The sequence below is a fragment of the Xyrauchen texanus genome, chromosome 46 (genome assembly GCF_025860055.1).
Source record: "Xyrauchen texanus isolate HMW12.3.18 chromosome 46, RBS_HiC_50CHRs, whole genome shotgun sequence".
Lineage (NCBI taxonomy): Eukaryota > Metazoa > Chordata > Actinopteri > Cypriniformes > Catostomidae > Xyrauchen > Xyrauchen texanus.
This window is the reverse complement of record NC_068321.1, coordinates 5,613,529-5,635,690: the sequence shown is the minus strand read 5'-3', so window position 1 is coordinate 5,635,690 and position 22,162 is coordinate 5,613,529. Positions and strand designations below refer to the sequence as shown.

At 38.6% G+C, this 22,162-nt stretch overlaps 1 protein-coding gene across 3 annotated transcripts in view; it reads left to right on the top strand.

Annotated features, from left to right (window-relative positions):
- Nucleotides 1-22,028, top strand: part of rassf7a (Ras association domain family member 7a) — a 45,707-nt gene extending 23,679 nt beyond the window's left edge. For all 3 annotated transcript variants that reach the window (XM_052120109.1, XM_052120106.1, XM_052120107.1), the window contains 5 exons: nucleotides 10,739-10,897; nucleotides 12,133-12,992; nucleotides 17,039-17,210; nucleotides 17,394-17,480; nucleotides 21,324-22,028. In XM_052120109.1, coding sequence (XP_051976069.1) covers nucleotides 10,795-10,897; nucleotides 12,133-12,992; nucleotides 17,039-17,210; nucleotides 17,394-17,480; nucleotides 21,324-21,355 — 1,254 coding nt within the window. In that variant the 5' untranslated portion in view covers nucleotides 10,739-10,794 and the 3' untranslated portion in view covers nucleotides 21,356-22,028. The remainder of the gene's footprint in view (nucleotides 1-10,738; nucleotides 10,898-12,132; nucleotides 12,993-17,038; nucleotides 17,211-17,393; nucleotides 17,481-21,323) is intronic.
- The last annotated feature ends 134 nt before the right edge of the window (nucleotides 22,029-22,162 follow it).

Here is a 22,162-nt window from a genome sequence, read left to right as displayed (position 1 = left end):
TGCAGGGCTTGTATGCAGCTAACCTTATTTTCTCTGCGGATTACCTTATGTTTCGCTTTCACCTGGATGACTTCTCTCATGAGAAGTAAAAGCCGCCCACCTGTCATTAGGATTAGAATTACAACCCATGAATTATACTGCAATGTACTTGTAGTTACACACAGAACTAGTTTTCCAGATGGTCTCTGGCAGAAGATTGACCTTAATTTGTGATCTGTGTTGCAGAGGTTGATTCAGAAGTCCAGTATGCAACTTCTCATGGGCTGCCGGACAAAAATGTGTGCCCACACACTTGCAGTCTGTGTGTATTCTGCTTGTTGAAGCCAAGATAGGGATTTCTGGGCAGCAAGTGGAGACATTCTCTTTTGTTTTCCCAGGCTGCCTTTGTTTAGGTTAGGGGTGAAGCCTGGTGCCCTCCACATTCCTCTGTCTAGAGGGATCAATCTGTATCTAACTAACATTTTGAAGGATTTGTGGATTTGTAGATTTAAATTCAACATACAAATTCATTGATCATCAAATTGATACTTCTGCTCGGTTCCAACACCTAGTGAGATGCTTACTTAGACAACATTTTAAGGCATCATAGGGGTCTTTCAGGCCATTATAAAAAAAAATCACTTAATTATGAGCTAACATGATGGTTAGGATGCTGCCTTATGGGCCCGTTATGATTACGATCTTTTATTTATAAAAAACCCTTTAAAACTACAGCATAGACCAAAGTGCTGAACATTAAATTAATAAAAACAAAAAGCATAACTCAAAGAAGACATCCATTACATCATATCACATAGTTACCATCAAAGAAACCATACACATAAACATAGAGGACAACCCTAAAATAACAACACACAGAAAGTGTTGAAAGCCAGAGAAAACAAATAGGTTTTTAAACAAGCTTTAAAAGTCGAAATAGTAGTGGAGAATCTAATATCAAATGGTAGGCCATTCCACAACTTCAGACAAGTTTTCTCAAAATAACTGGCATCTTTTACTGATCTAGAACCTCAAGATTCAGCTGAAGGACCACCAAAAGCTCCTACCATCCGAAGATAGCGCAGCTTGTTTGGATGCACCCGTCTGGTGTGATCCTGTGGTCCACTGAGCAGGGAAAACAGGCAGAAGACAAGAGCGTCTCTGGGCCCAAATCCTCATCCCAACATTCTCAACAAAGTTTTCAGTCAGTGAAATGGCCAAGTCTCTCTTTGCTGTCACGGAAACGCCAGCTTGTCTGCCCCGTTTCCTACTTCTTTTTTCTTGCAGTACGCACATCCAGACCAGAATATTTTTGGATGAAAGAAACACTTTCCGCTACTGTAAAGATCTGTAATGACAGTGGACCCTTTGGGACTAAATTAAGCAAGCGTAAACACATAAAAGCAAACAAAAAGAAACAAAACAGACAGTTTAGAAGGAGAGCGACAGCCAGTCAGCACACAACACGGCACCATCTTGCCCAAAAAACTCAGAGCTGTGGCGTAACCTCTATGCTGTGGCCTACACGGTTGTTTGGATTTATTGCTCTGCGTTGGTGTGTCTGTATCATTCTGCAAATTTCAATGTTTTACGTATGGTGCCAGCCAAGAAGGGAAAATATAAAAATTTTGCCACCAGTCACCGCTCCTCAAACTTTACTTTCTTTCTGAGGCCAATGTATTGGTCTCATGTATTCTTCCACCTTTTTATGTACTCCGACATTTCCATTTCGAGATTTGTGATGAATTTTCACCATGAATTGGTTGCCTTCTGGCAGTCATTATACTTCGAAGATGATGTATTATAGAGGTGCACATATCTTCGGACCTCCTCAACCAGTCTCTTCTCGACTTGGTCCATGTTTGAAAACAGTAGAAGTCACAAGCAAAATTACCATCCTGGTTGAAAGCAAACCAGTCAAAGCTGTTGTGGTCTGCGTTGACATGACAAATAGTTACATTAGATTTGACGGAGAAGTAAAATGGCAAAAACTGCATTTAGTTGGGGCTAAATTAAGACAACAGTTACCATACACGTAAAAGGCCCAAAGCTACAGTTGGTCTAATTGATTATTACATTTTTGGTGTTTGTATTTTTGTTAGCTGTGGGGACCCACATTAGCTGCGTCCTTTGTGGTTTATAATGTTAGAAAGGTTGTGCAAGTTATTTGTCTCAAATAAATATCTGCCAAAAAAAGTTCTATAAAAATGTATTATTCAGCAAGGGGACTTTGATTTCTGAGGCAGACAAGCAACTATTTAACCTAATTAATAAGCTGTATGCTTTTATTTATGGACTACTACAGCACATGACTTGCTATATTAAATTCAACATGAAACGGCATTCTCAGTGCATTTTAATTCTGCAATCTGACACATTTCTTTAATGAGAAAATATTAAGGAAGGGATTCGATTTTATTCATTATACATTGATTGAATGGTTTAAAGTGGGTGTTCCATACCAGACTGAAGTGGGATGGTTGGAGGTGAGGCGTTTAAATATACTTGGTGACTTTAGCCAAAAAGGAAAGTTGTTTGTGAGGCTGAGCAATTTCTTTGGAATAATGTCAACTGTTGAATTCATTTTTACTTTAAACACCGCCATCTGATTCAGGATTGGTGACTCTTGTTTCATAGGAAATCAGATAAATGGCTGGATACATTCCGTAAATTAATTAAATTAATTTGTTGCTGTATGGTGGCAACAAGGCTGTTATTTTGTTGAGCTTATGGATGGAAACTCCATCTAGAAAAGAATGTACACTGATCCTCCAGTAATTCATGTGTGAAAGGAATGACACATTTATAAGTGCTTGTTCATTCAAAGTAGTCTGATCACTCAATCAAAGAGCAAACGGTTACAAAAATGTAAACACCAACTGACTCTCCTGTAATGTATTGCGGGGGGCATGTTCAGGACTTGTCTGCTGTTGTCTTTGATTATTTTGATGCGGACAGAGAGAATGGGTATATACCTTATTCACAGTAGCACCATCTTTGATTTTTGACTGGAATGTAAATGAGGCTGTGAGGGATAGACTTACTGTCTCTTCAATTGTATGCACTGTTTAAAGCTATAAAAAAGCTCCTTGATCACATCTAATATTCCACAACTCATGTTGTCTGGAGTTTTTTCTACTGAAGATTCGTCAGCTGAGTTATACAAAAACATGCTAAGCAACTGTACAAGCCATTGAAGAGATGGTACGTCAATCCCACACAGCCTTGTTGTCATTCCAGTAAAAAAAATCAAAGATGGCGCTACTGTGAATAAGGTCATACAGTGAATGTATATCTTAGATTTTGGGGCTTTTCCACTGCACTGTACAACTTGACTCAACTCGACTCTGCTCACTTTTTTGGGGGTTTCCACTGTGGATAGTACCTGGTACCTGATACTTTTTTAGTACCACTTCGGTCGAGATTCCAAGCGAGCTGAGCCGATACTAAATGTGACGTCAAAATCCTGCAGATCACTGATTGGTCGGGGAGAATCGTCACTACCAGCATCACTGGATTTCCGACACGCGATATCAACCCGCTAGTTTTGAAGTTAGCAACAGCGATAATAGTATCAGTTGTTCACGCGACTTTCGAATTGTGAAAAAGAAATGTCTGTACGCAAAACCACGCCATGGTCAATAAACGAGGTGTAGACGGTCCACTCGTTAGCGATGAGCAAAATGAAATAGTCTCTCAGGAAGTGCCTCAGCTGTTGGCCGCAATCTAAACCGGCGAGCAATGGGAGGGAGAGTGCACTGGACGCAGCCATGATGGAGGATGGTACGTTTTGTTATGTTAAATCTATATTCTGCTTGAAAGCTTCACTTTATTTTGTTGACCAGCTACTGGAAGCTTGCTTCTAAAACAACCAGGCCAATTTAACTGTTACACTTGTGTAAAATCACCATGCAACAACTGCTTTATGCAGCACAATGAGCTAGTAGCTAACAGCTAGCGGTCGTGTTATTGTTTTGATCAGTTTGTGTCGTGTTTAAGATGATGTCACGGCAGTAGAGGCGACACAACTAAGCCCACCAACGTTGAGGGGCACTAAACGTGCAGTGGAAATGTAAGCTCAGAAACGTAAAGCGAGTAGAGTTGAGGTGAGACGAACCATAACGTACAGTGGAAAAGTGCCTATAGTTCACCCAAAAGTGAAAATTCTGTCATTATTAATTCACTCTTATCATTTGTTTCACCCATGGAAATCATTCCTCTGTGGAATACAAAAGCTTCATTTTTGAAGAACATCCTGGCCATTCTTTCCCATTTAATGAAAATGTATGGAAAATTGGCCTATCGTGGTCCAAAATAAGACAAATGAGGAAGTTTCTTATTTTCAGGGGCCTATAAAATTTTCGTTCAAAAAATGTCCTTTGGAATGAGAATGTCTTTCCCCTAAGGGGCAGTTCATATGAGATTTTACAATTTATTTATGCAAACATGTGATTGATGGACGTTTTTGACCATTGCATGATGTCTTGTTGTGTTTTCTGCATCTCGCACAGGAGTGCCACAATTTTAGATGTAACGTCAGGTTAAAAAGTATGTGTACTTTTAAAAACACATCTAGAAATAACTGCATTCTGTTCTATTAGTTACACGATGTCTAGCTTTTTTAGGGCTAGAATGCATTCGGTCTGAATAGCCTGTAATACCACCCACTTCTGACTTGCAATTACAAGCAGCAAATCATGGTTCATGGCTGTGGCATCAACTGAAACTTATTGGGTATTTCAATAAAAAGGGGCAAATGACCAGAATTCCTGTTTCATTTGATCTTATTACCAAATCTGAACGTGACACATAGCTGAAGGTATATATGGAAAAACTGACCCAAAAGTTGTTCTGGTTCTCAGCAAACCTCTAGTGACTATGCACTGGATGCTCGGACACTTTATTTGCCCTGTTATTTTATATATAAAGTATTCATTGGACAGAGATAATGCCTGGCTGCATGATGCATTACTGCAGCGGGGGTGGATATGCCATCCCAATAAATCACTTCTTACTGCATAATGATTAGAGAGAGTAATAATTCTCTCCTCACACACCCACCAAAAGACTCCACAACACTGAAAGCAAATCGCCCTGCTTTCTAAGCACCGCATGCATTTAATGATCAACTGATGAGGAAACATAAATTAGAAACACAGAATGGCTGACAGGGAAATCCATCCCACCCCACACTTGTTTTAAGACTTTTTGTTTAAGAGGTGGGAAATTTGAATGTGTTTCAGCCACGTGTTAGTGGGATGTTGTAAAAAACCAGAATAGTAATTTTCGTATCCTCATGGCTGGTTTCTCTGCTCTGATGAGCCTTAATGCTGAAGTTGTTAGTTTAAGCCATTTAAAGCTATCTCCTAGCTTAAGTAGTGTAGTAGTAATACAAGTGATCACGAAGTGCTGTTGAATGAGAACACTGACTGATGCTGACTTACTCCCTGTCACCAACTAGCTCATATTACCCCCCCACCCCCTCGCCAAAATAAAATAAATTTTGACTTCACCATCCCCTTGAATTTTTTTGTGTGAATAAAAAAACGATTATGAAAAGAGAGTATAATATACCATATTTTATAAAGCTGCAACAGTTATAAAACTGTTTGTTAAACAAGATTTAATATCATTTTATGTAGGAGCTTTTACTCATTTATCGATATTGCTTAATAGAAGTGAATATTTGTATATCCTGGCAGCAAAGGCGTGAACACATGCAAAGTAAATGAACAAGTCATTAGGGTTGAGAAACATGGTTGACTTTTATTTTGAAATTCTCCACAGTCCAATGATTTCTATCGAGCACACGCTCAGGAGAGTGTGTAACACGCGTGAACTTAATCATTTAACAATTCACAATGACATTGAAAACTAAAAACAACATAGTAAGTATAAAATGAGCTCTGAATAATCACAAAAATACAAATAACTGAAAGTTAAAACAAATAAAATAACAGCAGTATATCTAAAATCACAAGAAGTAAAGCTAAGCAGTACACACTAATCTGCATAATTTATTCATAATGCAAAGCATTGCAGGGAACTGGAGCGCGACTTCTTATCACAGTATTATTAGACACAGATCGCACACCTTGTTGAATAATGCTCACGCCTGATAGAAACGCAGGAAATAAGTTATGAAAAATATTGCTTTGGGGCTATTTGAGGCTCATTTTCTTATTTTGTGTCACTTAAATGGGTAACACTTACGGTGGTTAACTACATTAGTTAACATGAACTAACATTGAACAATACTTAATAATCTTAGTTAATGTTAATTTCCACATATAATAGTCCATTTTATCCATTCAAAATTGTTAAAAAGTTAACATTAGTATAACATTAATAGAATATGAACTAACATGTACAAACAATAAACAATTGTATTTTTATAAATTGACATTAGACAAGTTTAATAAATGTTAGAAAATGTTATTATATATAGTTAATGATACCTAATGCAAACCTTGTTGTAAAATGTTACCCAGTTTCCATGACCTCATATTAAGTGTGTTGCATTGGTTTATTTATACTTATAGAAAAAGGTTGAAAGGCGATCAAAGTAAGGCAATATGGTGACTTGTCACAGCACCTAAAATACACATATTCATTTATGCATGCATGTACATGTTAACCTAACATGAAAAAAAGCTATTGGACATGTTATTTGTCATCTACCGAGCTGTACAGTATAGTGTTTCTTTTTTAGAGCTTTCTATTTAAAAAATCGGCTCATCAGGTTTGCAGTGGTTCTATGATGATTTAAAGTTATGACAATTTTCACACTGGGGGGGCCCATTTGAATGATTTCGTCAAGGGCCCTACAAAACCCACGGGCCAACCCTGAATGCAGCATAACGGCTCATGAGAGTTTTGTTCGGTTTGATGTCCGTACAGCTGCACATTGCCTATACAGCTTGCGTTTCGCTTACAGCCCCCTGCTGAAAACAGGTGGTACCTCATGCTTTAACCGATGTTAGCAATATTCCATAATACGGTACGGGACATTAAGAATTGCGTAATTTCTTTTTTTATGAATTGCACTGAATGCACACTAAATCAACAACCTTAATTATTAAATATTAGCATTATGGTTCAATTATGTACTGGAAGATGCATATGCTCAGCTAGGTTAGCTAATGCAGAATAAATCTGACCTAAAGTTGCAACAAAGTCCTTTTTAATATATTTCTGGTTTGCGTTTTTGTTTTTATATTGCACCTCCACACTATACCGATATGACTGATTTGCACAGGATTAAAATCACAGAGAAGCTCTGGTAGTAATTATATTGCCCCATGTCTCCATATAAACTAATTTAGGCTTTAACTCCTCTCACAATGTAAGACATTTCCATTATATATCTACTACCCAGTAGTTGTTTTTAGCAAGTAACATCTGTCAATAGCATCTCCAAACATTAAGAGAAAGGACCACGCCTCTCCTGCACGATAACAGTGCACTTGTTCTTCAGGACATGTTCCCAAAAGCTAACAAAACTTAACAAAGTTGATGAGAGAGAGGAACAGGATAATTCCAGTAATCATAGCTTCAGGAGGACGCCCTCAGAAGGGAGGAAGTTTTAGATGTGTCTGGGGTGGGTCTGCATTTCTGCAGCTGTGGATCTGGGCATGTGTGAGTGATCGGAGTATGTGAAGATGCAACTCAACATTTCAAAGCAGGAGGTGCCGATCAACCCAAATCCAAAACGTGAGCCTTTTGTTGGATTAAACCGATCGGAGTATAAGGTATATGACTATAGTGGAAATAGACCAATATTTGAGTGAACGTGGATCTGAGCTGTCAGATTAGCCCAATGCATTAGGGACCTGTTGATTCTTCTTAGTACGATTCATCTTTCACGTCCAGTGGTTTGTAGTCATGGTAACCCCGGGCTGTGTTGAGAAGTGTACCCTAAGGCCAAGGCCTTGATTTAGTATGAGCCTGTTAGAGCTGAAAGAGACAAAAGAAGATCTGTTTTACTCTCCCCTCTCTGCTGCACACAGGCCAACAAGGTAGCATTCCTCAGCTTCAATACAGATGGGACAAGACAGAAGAATGCTTCAGAGTTGGCCAGCACTGTTGCAGAGTTTATGGAAGAACAAAAACACAACGGAAATCAACAGACTCGCTATAGCAGATGGAAAAAACGAATTTCAAACTTTTGCGATACCACTACTTTCTGCACCCACCATTACTGTCCTAAACTAAAATTAAATACAAATATTTTTGTAAAAGTTGCATTCAGTAAATTTTGTCTTTGTGTCATCTTGGACTTACACTGACACCTAGTGGCATGGATGTAGCATAATTTTCAGATGCCATTTTAGACATGTAGTATTCACAGTCAGCCATGATTATTTAATCAGTGAGTGAAAGTGTCAAATAACAGGACAGTTACTGAGATTAAGCAAGTAGTATTCGGCTGGTCATGTGATTCTAACATGGCCGCCCCCATGAGGAGACCCTCTACATGTAGAATGAAACAGCTTTTATAAGGTCACTGATATGACTGGATTCCTCATCTCATGTGAGTGCTCATGATTTCCTACATATATTCCAAAATTACAATTTATGTCTCTAGGAGTAAAACGTTTTATTTAGGAAAAATGACTGAGTGCACCTTTAACCAAAATAACAATAACAACTTAATTGGAAAAACTGAAGTTAAACTAAAATACATTTTCATGACTCCAAAACAAACCAAAAATGTATTGATTTTAAAATAGATATTAGTTTAATATTTTTGTTTACTACAGTACATTATAAAACCTGAAAGCGTACCACAACGATAACACTAGAAGGCCAAGAGAAATGTGAAACGAGTGTAAAACCCACAAACGCTATTTGTCAAGCAGGCTCTTATGTATGCTGCACTTTATACTGTAGGAGAGTGAAGTTATAAAGAACCTGTCCACTAAAATTATTTGCTTGTCCATTGCGAATATTCATTGCAGCTCAAAGCACCGCCCACACAGAGGTCACTGCCAAACCAAGCAACTTCCTATTGGACAACACGGCAAATTTGTCAAAGTTCACAAAACTTGAACTCCACCTGAAATCGTTGGGAAATTCTTCGTCACTGGAGAATGATAATATCAAAATATATTCCTGGTCCAAAACTTTGAAGCTCCAAAAAGCACATAAAGGCAGCATAAAAGTAATCCATCCAACCCGAGTGGTTTAATTAATGTCTACTGAAGCGATAATTCTGAAGCGAGAGTTCAGGTGGCCTCTAGTGAGAACTGACACTTGCAAGGAAAAATACAGAAGCAAAGTGTTATTATAGAAGCTTCATTGGTTTTGCTATAGATTTATATATATATATTTTTAATGGTGTGTAGATCTCTTCTCGCGTGAACATTGGGTCAACTATTCCTCTAATCAGCCTAGACCAGCATAAAAATTAATCATGGGGTTTTTAGTAGGGTAGGTTTTGTAGTCCGTGTTTTCAGAGAACTCATAAATTATAAACTGTGTTTGTGGCCTTGCTTTCAAATGACTCATAGAAGTGTGATTGCAGGGTAGCAGCTAATCATTATTGTAGATAAACGCATTTGTAAACTTGCATCCTACGCTTCTGTTTCTCCCTGATAAGAATAGTTTTCTCAAGAGTTCCAAAAGTTATTGTTATGGGATCTTATATTCCCTATTCTTTCACTTTTATACTCTTAATTCTTCATTAAACCTTTCTTTAAATGGCCCGGAGATGGTGCATTAGTCATTTGATACTTGGCACTGGCAACTGCAAAATGGTCGGCTACATAGCTTAGCGCTGCTATTGAGTGTTTTCATAAGTTAATGCGGTAGAGTTTACCCAAGAATTTCTTAACAAAGGTCATAATTCGCAGCAGTCAATGTGCACACATCCGACATTAATTATGTCTTACACGTATTAAAGGGATAGTTCACCCACAAATGAAAAATCTGTCATCATTTACTCACTGTCATGTTGATCCAAACCTGTATGACTTTCTTTCTACTGTAGAACACAAAAGAAGATGTTAGGCAGAAAAAGTCATACAGGTTGTGAACAACATCTCAGTGAGTAAATGATGTCATTTTTCTGTGAATTGTTTCTTTAATCTCTTGGACAGGGCTTCATTCTATACCTGTTGTACAGCTAAAATGTTTTGATGCTACATCTTACCTTAGCAGAGCCATCTGTTCCTGCTGTGGGGCTTCAAAGAGGAATCAGACACACTCGCAAGCACACGCAGTCTCTGAACAACTACGTTCTGCCTGCCTGTCTGTCCCCTTAAGCATTAATCTGCGAAAACACCTTTGAAGAGAGCCAGCAGTGCATTTAATTGGAGCAGAGCAATGCTTCTGAGTCTGTCAAACTCCTGCTAATAGTAACTCTTGAAATTTGCTTACACACTGGACCCGATATCCATCATGATTTAATGTCTCATGACTGGAAATCTTGCAGGGTTCGAGCAATCTGAAAGATGAGAGATGGGTAGAGATTGAGATAAAGCAGGGAAGGTAGCTTTATTGTTCTTTATGGATGTATTTTGGACTTGATTTGAGGTCTTTGGACAGTGTTTTAAAGTAATAGTTCTCCAAAAAATGAGAACTGTAATTTTTAACTCACCCTCATGTCGTTTCAAACTCAAAAGACTTCCGTGGAACATTCAAGAGTTTAGCAGAATGTTGAGCTGTTCTCTTCCATACAATGGGGAGAAAGGCTGTCCAGCTCAGAGAAAGAAAACACATTGCATTACTCATCACTTTTGCTGTTTTGTCATTTCAGAATCCAGACGTTACCATGCACTGCTGATGTGAGCTCATCTTTGTTCAGTTTCTGTGATGGAGCTGAAAGTGTGGGTGGACGGGGTGGTACGAGTGGTTTGTGGCTTATCAGAGGAGACATCATGCCAGGACGTGGTCATTGCACTCGCCCAAGCCATTGGTAAGCATCCCTGAGAATAAATTCTAGGTTCATGTTTTACTAATACAGTAAGAATAGGTCTTGTGATTCCTGAGTAAATATGAACTTATCTGTAGAATGGGTGGTGTGGCTAAAGGCTAGAGAATAGTCAAACAATCAGCCTTTAAAAGTATACTCTTTTGACTGCAAACCCTAATGGATTCCTTCAACACATGCGCATTACGACTGCTCTGTGATACTGTTTTAGTACAGTCAACGGCAGGAGCATGTACAGATGACATGCACAGATACTTGTCTAGAAAAATTGGCCAGTATGCAGACAGTCTGTGCATACTGTGCTGATGACAAAATTTGCATCATGCGTACTGTTCACGAGACGTAGTGGCAAGCAGAAAACTGAGTTATACTTTACTACATTACACCTATGCCCAGGACAGTCCTAGCTTCAGGGGATTGTCCCTGTAATAACAGTACTGCAAGTCTCTTGTGTCCTTAGGCTATTCAGTTTGGTTCCTGGAGGGCCACGTCCAGTACAGTTTAGTTTCAACCCTGCTTTTACTAAACTGCCTGTAATTTTCAAGTAATTTAATTGCAGGAAGGTGCTGTGAATTATTCCTGGCAGACTGAGGAGGCCCTAACCCCATCCCCATCCCTATTCAAAACCATATAAAGGCACTTACACACCAGGGAAAGCTCAGATGAAACATTTGAAAAACAGAGATGTGTTAACTCTGTTTGGACGGTACATAAAGAGCCGTGTCGGTTTCAAATCAATTCAATTCAATTCAATACAGCTAATTGGATTTCCCAAAATTCCCAATGGTCAGTGGATGCCTACGTCAAAGTGCTGTGGGGCAAAAGTTTAAATGTTCTCATCTTTTGGTTGCATGACGGATCGTAACTTTTGCAAACCCTTACATTTTCCTTCATCCTTCTGACGCAATATCCCCATAATAATTTTCATTCGCTACATTGTCTGATGCAGCGTTACCTCTAGTGCAAAGGTGCCCCATGGCTGAGTAGCCTGACAAGAACAACTCGGGGCACCTTTTAGGTATTTGCTAGTCCTAAAAACCTTAATTAGCTGGTTCAAGTGTTTTTGATTAGGGTTGGAGCTGAACTCTGCAGGATGTGGCCCTCCAGGAACGTAACTGAATAGCCCTGTTGTAAGCTCCATTTAGAGGTAGCATTGTCATAAATCAATTTGTAGATATGATCCATTTCTTTGAGTCTTACTACCCCTGTGCTTTTTATAGGTCAGACGGGTCGTTATGTTCTCATTCAGAGGCTGAGGGACACGGAGCGGCAACTTCTGGCCAATGAGTGTCCACTGGAGTCCCTGGCCAAACTTGGACAGCACAGCAATGAAGTGCAGTTCTTCCTGCGGCGGACCGGCCCGAGCAGCAGTGAAGAAAATAATCTTCACAACCAAACCCTCCCGCTTAAGCCCTCTCCATCAGAACCCAAAGGAGGATTGCCAAAAAAGTCCTTCACCTTCAACCTAGGCCCTTCCAGTTCTCTTTGTACGAAATCTAAATACTCTCGTAAAATGCCATCTCCTGAGCAAAGGGCATCCCCACTTCTTCAAGCCGCATACTTGCCCGGACCATCCAAAGAGGAGGTGTTCCGTCATGTTCTCCAGCAGCAGGAGCAGCTACGTGCCTTGGAGTCCCAGGTGGTGACCTTAGAAAGGGAATGCGAGGCTTGGGAACAGTCGTCTTCTGACGAGTCATCCCTCCAGGCAGAAATGGATGTTCTGGAGAAAACACTTTGGAAGAATCAGCAAGAGCTGGTGGAAGAGGTGTTCTGGGAGGAGGAGCTAAGGATAGAGACTGAGCAGGAGCGGGGGATGAAGCGGCGGTTAGGAGAACTGCACGCTAAACTGGATGATTGCGGACAAAAGTTGCACGAATTCAACACTCGTGCCATGCAACTTGAGAAGGACCTTCAGAAAGAAAGGCTGGAGGTGGCGGTATCGCCCAGGCAAGCTGATTCAAAAGACTCTTTGGGGTTAGTCAAGGTAGAGCTTCAGAGTCGGCAAAAACATGGGGAGGAGTTGGAGATGGAACTTCTACATTTCGAGAAGGCCCTGGGGAGGGCAGAGACTCTGCTGAAGGTAAGCAGAGAGGGTGTGATTCTGGAGCGAGTTCTGTAGCTATAGAGCGCAACAATGCCTGCCACCTTTCAGCCTTCTTGGTTCCGGAAGTATATTTCCCATACATTTTTCCATAGGGATTTCATAAAATCCTTCACTGCAGAGATTGTTTGATTGGCTTTGTTTGCCGTGTTTCTCTGATTGGTGGTTCTTTCTTTTCAGGATTATGGGTAGTGTATTTCTTCACCAGGAATTCCGCTATTAAACAAGTTTAAATAATGCAAACTGATTGGTTCAACAGAAGCATATTCTATCGATTAACAACATCGGCGCTCATGGTAGGTCTGTCTTTAAAGGTTTATAACCTCTTGTTAAAAATCAATTTGCCTATGGAGAATATGAATAGGTTTTTACTTCCGGAACCAAACTGTTACACTCTTTTGGCTGCAAATAGCGTTTCCCTCAGTTGAGATCACACACAGACACTTGCTGTTTCAAAACAGATGTGAGCCCTATGAACTGAAAATTTGAAAGCAAACAAATAAACTCATCTTTACCATTTGAATTTATTCATATGAATTTAAATTCATGCTCTGAGCTTTTACATTTGATCTTCAAACAAACATTTGTGTGTAAACAAGTGATTTCATTTGTAATACGTCTCTTATTTCCTGTGCATTTCATACCTTGGAACGAAAGACAAAATAAAGGCATATACTTGTTGGCTTATTGAGTTTCTTTTTCAACTTGGCATCCACAGTTTTATAACAGCATTTAAATTTTTCAGTCTACCAGCTGCTTAAAATCAAAGACTTGCATGTCTGTGAGGAAGATCTCAAGTACTTCACACAGCAGTGCCACTCAAAAGTCTTCCTTCATGTCTTTCCAAAAAAAATAAAGAAAGGAAATCAAGCATGACTATTCTTCAGTTTACATAATTAGATTCTATTCCCACAAAATAAGTCTTACATGAGAAGTAGGAACTTGATTTTCCTCCTCCAGCAGATGATGAATAATCCTTTAGTTTTCAAGTCAGGCGATTACTGGAGTATGCAACTTTGTGGTTACCTTTGACTTGTCTGTATTTGAATTTGGCTTGTGTTGTTATACAAGTAGAGGTTACTGGCTGCAATGTGTCAAACATTCCCATAAAGGACAAATCCAGAGATTACTGTAAATAGAGCTGCATGGCACAAACATACTTCCTTGGCTGTTTTCATGAAACATGGCTCTAACTTGTGGTTGTCATGGGAATTGCAACAATGATCAGTGCTAAAATTGTCACTTGAAATAATTTTGTTTGATTGAATGCATTTTGGTAACACATCTAGAATATAAAAATTTTAAACTGACATGAATTAATTTTGAAATGATTCCATATCCAACATACTATGTAATAAAATATGATAAATAAAACAAAATGTATCATGTTCTCAACATCTCCAGCAGGAAATCTTTAGCAAATAAATTTTTATTTTTTTTACTTCTCTATCAGAATATTAAGGGGCATTTACACTGACATTGATTAAGTTTAGGTTGTCGCTGTACTGTTTTTACATTGTGACATTATTTTCAGGACATTTAAGCACATTATACATCCAATTCTCATATCATGTGTCTGGACATTTTATTTGTACTATTCCCATTGTTTTAATGGTCACGTTTAAATTCATTACAGTAAAAAAAAGAAATGTTTTTTTTTTTATTATTTATTAAAATATGAGAACATGAAAGGCAGTACCAAATATTTTTTATAAATAATATATTATTTTTTCACATTTCAGTTATGACAATATCGTAATGACCATCTTTTTTGCTCTGGAGTAATGAATAATGGGGGATAAAATGTGCACGACTGTATGAAAATAGTCACAATGTAAAAAATCGTAATGGCCCTAAAAAAATTGGCTCATTGATATGCAAAATATCATTTCTTATTTGTTACTTTTGATTTTCCAATAAAGTAATTCAAATTGTAATTAACCTACACTCTTCCCAACTTGGTCACATTGCTAACAGTCACTCTGCGTTGTATTCGGGACCAGCTCGTACGATTTCAAGTCCAGGCCGACCAGAGTATTGTAGGTCGAGTCCGAGTCAAGAACGAGACCAGAAGAAGACGAGACTGAGACGAGACTCATATAGGCCTAATGCAATCCCAATCAATGTGTTAAATGGCCAGTTGAACAACTAAATCGACGCTAGGCTCATCATATCTCAAATATACCTCATATAGTATTTGCTTAGGCTTATGTTTTTTCAAACTGTATTACCAGTAGAGAATACAAATGCAATATACACCACATCCTAGGTTAATTGAACACAACTATGAGTCAGTGTTAAAATGGACCTAAAAACCAAACAGTAGTGTATTAAATATGACATACTGTATTCACACTTTTACTTTGGATTTGTTTAGAATTTCAATTCCATTCATTGTAAGTCAAGTAAGCTTACCTCCATTTTGCAAAAACACCCAACCATTCAATTCTGAAGACATTGAGAGAATTATTTGTATATTTGTATGTGTAGAATTTGTGTACTGTAACTATTGGCTAAAGCATTTTTAAAGCACTTGGAGGCCATTCAGAAAATCTCCATCTCATTATACTGATAAACAGAGATGAATCCTGACTCCTCTTTATTTTGATTCCTAACTCGTCTGTATTTCAGGAATGGAGTTTGGTTGGCTGTTAAATTGTATCTGTACATGCAATGAGAACAGAACATAGAACAATTTCGGCAGCGCAGCAGTCAAGCGTCCGTCTAGCACATTATTCCACACTTTTTCAAGTCAAGACCAAGAGTCCATGAAAAGACCAAGACCATAAAAACAGTAGCGGATCATGGCATAGGCAAAACGCGGCAACGCTCTCTGGGGCGGCTCGACAGGTGCCCTGATCCAAGTAAGCCGCACCAAGTAAGCCAGAACCGCCACTGCATAAAAATATGGTCTCGAGACGAGTACAACAACAATGGTCACTCGCTTTGCCAAGAGTCATGTCACCTCAAATTTGTCAATGTGAACGTCCCTTTAAAGATTAACCACATCAACGTCTTTCTTGCAAGTCAGTCCACTGACAGCTTTCTTTGGAACGCTCTCGGGCAACTATTAGTCAATGTAAACAAGCGACATACAAGTGCAGCTCCTATCTACTTGTATGGGGAAAGACCGAATTCTGCAAAACGGTTGGTCAAGAATAAGATCAAAGAACATATTTCAAATCAGCAGTAAAATCTGACAACACTGGTATCATAAATGGTGCTTCTTTGCATCAGATTACACTAAAAACGCAATTTTCGTTCTCAAGATGATTGACAGGCTATGTCTGTAAGGCGGGACTTCCTTTCTTCATCCGTTGACCATTGTGCATTCCGATTTCTCCCATTCATTTTAATAGAAGTGGCCCGTCTGACTCCATGCAGGCTTCCTAAAGAACCAATTGGCCCGGTTGCTAGGGTGGGTAGAGTCACATTGGGTTAACCTCCTCGTGGTCACTATAATGTGGTCCTTGCTCTCGGTGGCGCGCGTGGTGAGTTGTGCGTGGATGCCGCATAGAATGGTGTGAAGCCTCCACACACGCTAGGTCTTCGCGGTAATGCTCTCAACAAGCCACATGACAAGATGCATGGATTGACGGTCTCAGACACGGAGGCACTGGGAGCGGATTGGGAATTGGGCATTCCAAATTGGAGAGAAAAGATGAGAAAATTCCTGTCTGCTAAATAGTCTCTAAATTGATGTACAGTTCAGTGCTTTGATGTCTGAGAAAGAGGGCATCATCTAGAAAGATTTGTTTTTTATGGATCTTATTTGTAACAATAATTTGATATCTTAAGATGTGCACATTAATATACATACAAAATCAATTACAAAAACATCTGCTAAATGTCGTTCTAACATCTGACAAGTAACCCTGTTGAACTCCAAGATTACATTGTCCAGATCAGTGAATAGATGTCTGTCACGAACAGAATGTGTGCTTTCAGGGAAAAATATAATGAACTGTATTTTATTGGTGGGAGAGATCCGGCTGTTTGTGATGGTGTGTTCTGTGTGTGTGTAGGCTAAGCAGGAGGAGGTGGAAGAGTTGAATAAGGAGCTGAGACAGTGTAATTTACAGCAGTTTATCCAGCAGGCTGGAGCCCTGCCTACCCACACTCAATCTCGTACAGACCTCAGTGATCATCCAGAACTGGATCTGATTCAACTACTACAGGACAAACACAGAGACAATGGTATGGCACACACACACACACACTAAATCAATACAGGTACATATTATTGAACATACAGATAGTCCCACCCCAACCTCACGCCATTGGTGTGTCAAGTCAATGTTATGACGCTCAAACAAACACATCAATATTTTTACAGAACTACGGAAGGAATCTCTGATCTTACATGTATTTTACTTACAGACTTGCCCCCACGTTCCACCGCCAAGCAGTTCCTGGGTCACCCACGCAACCTGCAGCACCCCCTGGTGTCCAGCCTGAACCCTGAGGGTGTGTATGTGTGACAGCTGCTGTTGCAGACGCCTGCTGCTTTCCTGCCCTGCTCCGCCCCCAACCCCAACCTGCCATGCCCAGTGGCGGCAGCCCTTTCTGGGTGAAGGTGCCTGCATGGTGGCCCCACTTTAACCTCCCTCTTTTGATAAATGCGACGTGACTATTGTAGCACTTCATCTGAAAGGCATAACGTCAAGGTTTTACTAACTAATTTGCGCAACTTAACTGTAGATCAATCAGAAATTGATTGTATATTCTAAACAGCTATTCAAATACAGTATATGCTGATTAGTATTTAAGAGTATTTGTAAATGTTGATGTAACGCATAACTTTTAAAGTTATAAAGTCAGTATGTGTAGTGCCTTTCAAACATAAGTGTTACCACGACCTGTGCCATTCTCAACACTTTAGTTGATGGGATAGTGGGATCAATTACATCTTCACAAGTTGCTAAGAACGTCATAGCTGATGAATGTCAAGATTGGATTAAATTCAGCTTATGAAGATGTAAATTGAAATAAAATGTGTAAACTAAAGTGTTTATACAATGTTCCTTCGACTGCTATCCTCTTTTTTTCTGTCCTCTCTTCTGTCCCAAAATGGTGTCCTCGCATTGTGCATTGTGAGTCCCACCAGCTGTACTGCTGATTTATAGAGCAGCTGTGTGTTTAAATGAATGAGTGAGTGTAGGAATGTTCCGGGTTCAATACAAGCTAAGCTTTATCAACAGCATCTATGGCACGCTGTCCATTAACACAAACTTTTTTCTTTTTTTACTTGTCATCAGTTTGCAAAATCTTTACAAACATGATCTTAAAATATAAGTCTATGGGGCAAGGCACTGCTCCAGAATAAACCTTAAAATACTCTGTAAATGGATTAATGGAAAGGAGGAGGTGAGAACAGGCATGACAATATAAATAATATTTTTAATAAAGAACTATAAACAAAAGACACAAACACACACATATGACGGACAGCTGCCCGTAAATGCTCTCTCTCTCTCACACCACTGTCCGCAGTCGGTCTTCATCACTCTCGGAGGCTTAATTAGCTTGATAAGGGGCCAGGTGTGTAGAATCACAACCCAGCCCCGTCACATACACACTGTTTCAAACGTACTATCAAAAGATGTAAACCTTATATGTGTTAACATGAGACTCGTGTGATAAAACTGCTTACTAGCCTTGTCTGAGCAAAATTTTATCCAATATTACAGCATCAGTAGTGCATCTAGAAAAATAGGCCCACCACTAAAAGGACGATTTATACAACTTTACAGCTCAAATAATACACATTTATGGAGGGAATAATTAATATAAGTGCTCTAGTAGAGAAAAAGGTTCACATTTCTGCTTTTATACACTGCTGTACACTCGCCCCATAGACTTCCATTGTAAATGCATTACTGTAAGCATTGTTTTCTTTGTCGGTAACATATAACCAAAGGTTAATCTGCCTAGGAAAGAGTTCCACCAGTAAAGGGATGATTTAATCTACATTTACAGCTCAAATAACACACATTTTGTAGGTAAGTATTAATATAAGTGGCAAACACTTGCACCATAGACTTCTATTCCTGTAAACATGATTTTAGTTTGAACAAACTAAGGAGTGAATTGAAATGATTTTGTTTTTAGTGGTAATCAACTGTACGCTCGTAACTTTTTTGTGTATGGTGATAACTAGATCCACAATGCTTTCATCCGGTGTGCGACCGACTTAATTAAATGTTATATCACCGCCTTGTGGTCTCCAAACGCTATTACACCAAACTACATTAAATGGAAGGTTGAGTAAATTGGAAAGCATGCAAATTAGGCTTCTAATTCAAATGTCGGCTAATGTTAATACACCAATGCCTCAAAAATATATTGCTACAGTGACGTGCCGATCAATAATCGATACATCAATATTTTATGACATGCCTACTGTCCATTGAGTTGAACTTTTATTGAACCTGGTACATCCTTTACCACATCCAATGACATTCATAACTGCTAATGCCACTTGTCTCCTTATGCTGTAGATCTGTTTGTGAACACAATGTTCTGGGTTGTCAATGTTGTCAACAACTAGAGTGATTGTTGACGAAATAATTTTCTTTTTGCTGAATATTATTACAAAAATTGAAATCATGGAAAACAGAAAAGAAACATGTGTGGCATCAAATGATTGTGAAAATGTGGCTCCACCAATATTCGAAAATATGAAATATTTTACTATTTACATAGACTTTACTATGTAAATCTATTTAGATAAATTTACATGTACTTTCATCTAGTAACAAGGTAGAGATTTTTGCACAGGATGTCATATACAGCCTTCATGTGGTTATATTTCCTACTTTGGCTCATATTAGGGACAGGTTTATGTCAACCTGGTCTCATAGAATCACGTACTATATCTATACTATATTTTTGTAAAATATTTTTTTATGTGGCTTGTTGTAATCTCGTGTGTTTCCTGTTGAAATGATCACTACAACATTTACCTTTATTGCCTTCCACACAAATCATGAGTAAAATGGCAGATTATCAGTTCATAAACACTTACTTTTCACTCTGTTCCTCACACAGTGCTATCTCATGACATCTAAACACTTTTACTATAGCGCATAGATCAACAGATAGAGTGTTGCACTTGCGATGAAAAGGACATGAGTCGAAAGTGTCAAAGAAGCATCACAAAATGAAGTGGTTGCTTCGGCAATTGCGTTTATGTCACAATAGTTTTTTTGAAATCAAGCTGGTTTATGTGCTATTCATGACACGACTAGTACTTTCAAATTTGAAGGCTTAAGAACATTGATGAAAATGAGTAGAGTGAACCCTTAGAGTTAATTAAAGATATAGTTCACCCAAAAATGTTAATTATCTCATCAATTACTCACCCTCATGCCATCCTATATGTGTATGACTTTCTTTCTTCAGAAGAACACAAATGAAGACTTTAAGAAGAATGGCGTCACTCTGTAGGTTCATACTATAATATTGATGGTCACCATTCACTTGCAAAGTAATTTTTTACTATAAATTCTCCTCCCTGCCCAGTAGGTGGCGATATACATGTGAATCAGCAAAAACAAAAGAAGAAAATTTAAAAGTGGAGATTTATAGTAAAAAAAAAAAAGACTTAAATAGTGACCTGTTTCTCATCCACACCTATCATATCTCTTTAGAAGGCATGGATTTAACCACTGGAGCCTTTGTGTTTTTTTAGACATTTAAAGTTCTGGCCACCATGGACTTGCATTTTATGGACCTACAGAGCTGAAATATTCTTTTAAAAATCTTTGTTTGTGTTCAAGAGAAGAAAGAAAGTCATTAACATCTTGGATGGCATGAGTGTGAGTAAATGAGAGAATTTTTATTTTTGGGTGAATTGTCCCTTTAAGTCAATGGTGCTCTTTACAGTCGCTATCTGCTGCCTTTTACTAATTTTGGGACACTCTGTGTGTGAACCTGTTCTGCTAAAGCAAAGTAACACTGCTCCAATTTCTTTGTGTATTTACTGTTTCCAAAGAACAACACATTTAGGATTATCTCCTAAAAACATTAAGTCCACATATTATCAACGCATTTGTGCTTCATTGCCCATTCATCAATATAAAGTAACTGAGGCAGTATGTTTTCAGTATGTCAGCAACTGCCCAATCTCATGGTACACAACAGAGCAAAAACACACACATTTCAAATTTTCTCTGGGTTTGAAGTTTCCTACTGTCCTCTCTCGGCTGCTGTGTGCATGGAAATGCATCTGAGGCATTTCTTGATTGCTGTAAAGTGTTACTCAACTTCAAAACCGTCACTCAATGTACTTTTCTATGTGTCTTACAGTCCTGACATCCAGGGAATCTTCTTGGCGGTAAAAACTGCAGCACAGGGCTGAGGATTTGTAATGACTTCATTCTATATTATTCAACCCCTCTGTCTTAATTAACTGGCATCAGTATAACCATGTATGTTATACAGCGATCGACCACAACATTAAAACCACCTGCCTGATATTGTGTAGGTCCACCTCGTGCCACCAAAAAGTGGCTACTCGCATCTCAGTATAGTATTCTGAGATCATATTCTTCTCGTCACAATTGTACAGAGCGGTTATCAAAAAAACAAAAAACATCCAGTGAGTGGCAGTTCTGTGGATGGAAATGTCTTGTTGATGATAGAGGTCAACAGAGAATGACCAGACTGGGTTGAGCTGACAAAGTCTACGATAACTCAGATAACCACTCTGTACAATTGTGATGAGAAGAATATCATCTCAGAATACTACTCTGAGATGCGGGTTGGCGCTGTTTTGGCGGAACGAGGGGGACCTACTCAATATTATTCAGGTGGTTTTAATGTTGTGGCTGAACGGTGTGTATTTACTGTATATATGAATTATAGCCTACTACTTTTTGGTACATTTCAAAACATGTATTTACTGTAAAATATTACCAAAAGATTTTATCTCAAGAATTTTTAACCATTGTCTATGTATTTAAGTATAATAAAGACTGTGCATTGTGTCTTAGATAACATTGACTTGATGGTTTCCACTCTTTTCAAATTAGAGTTCACAGTCTAATGAATAATACTTTCACATAATGAGGATCTTTCATAGTTAGATGTTAGTTTGCATTACTGATTTTATATATATTTATTTAAATTTATATATATTTTACTTT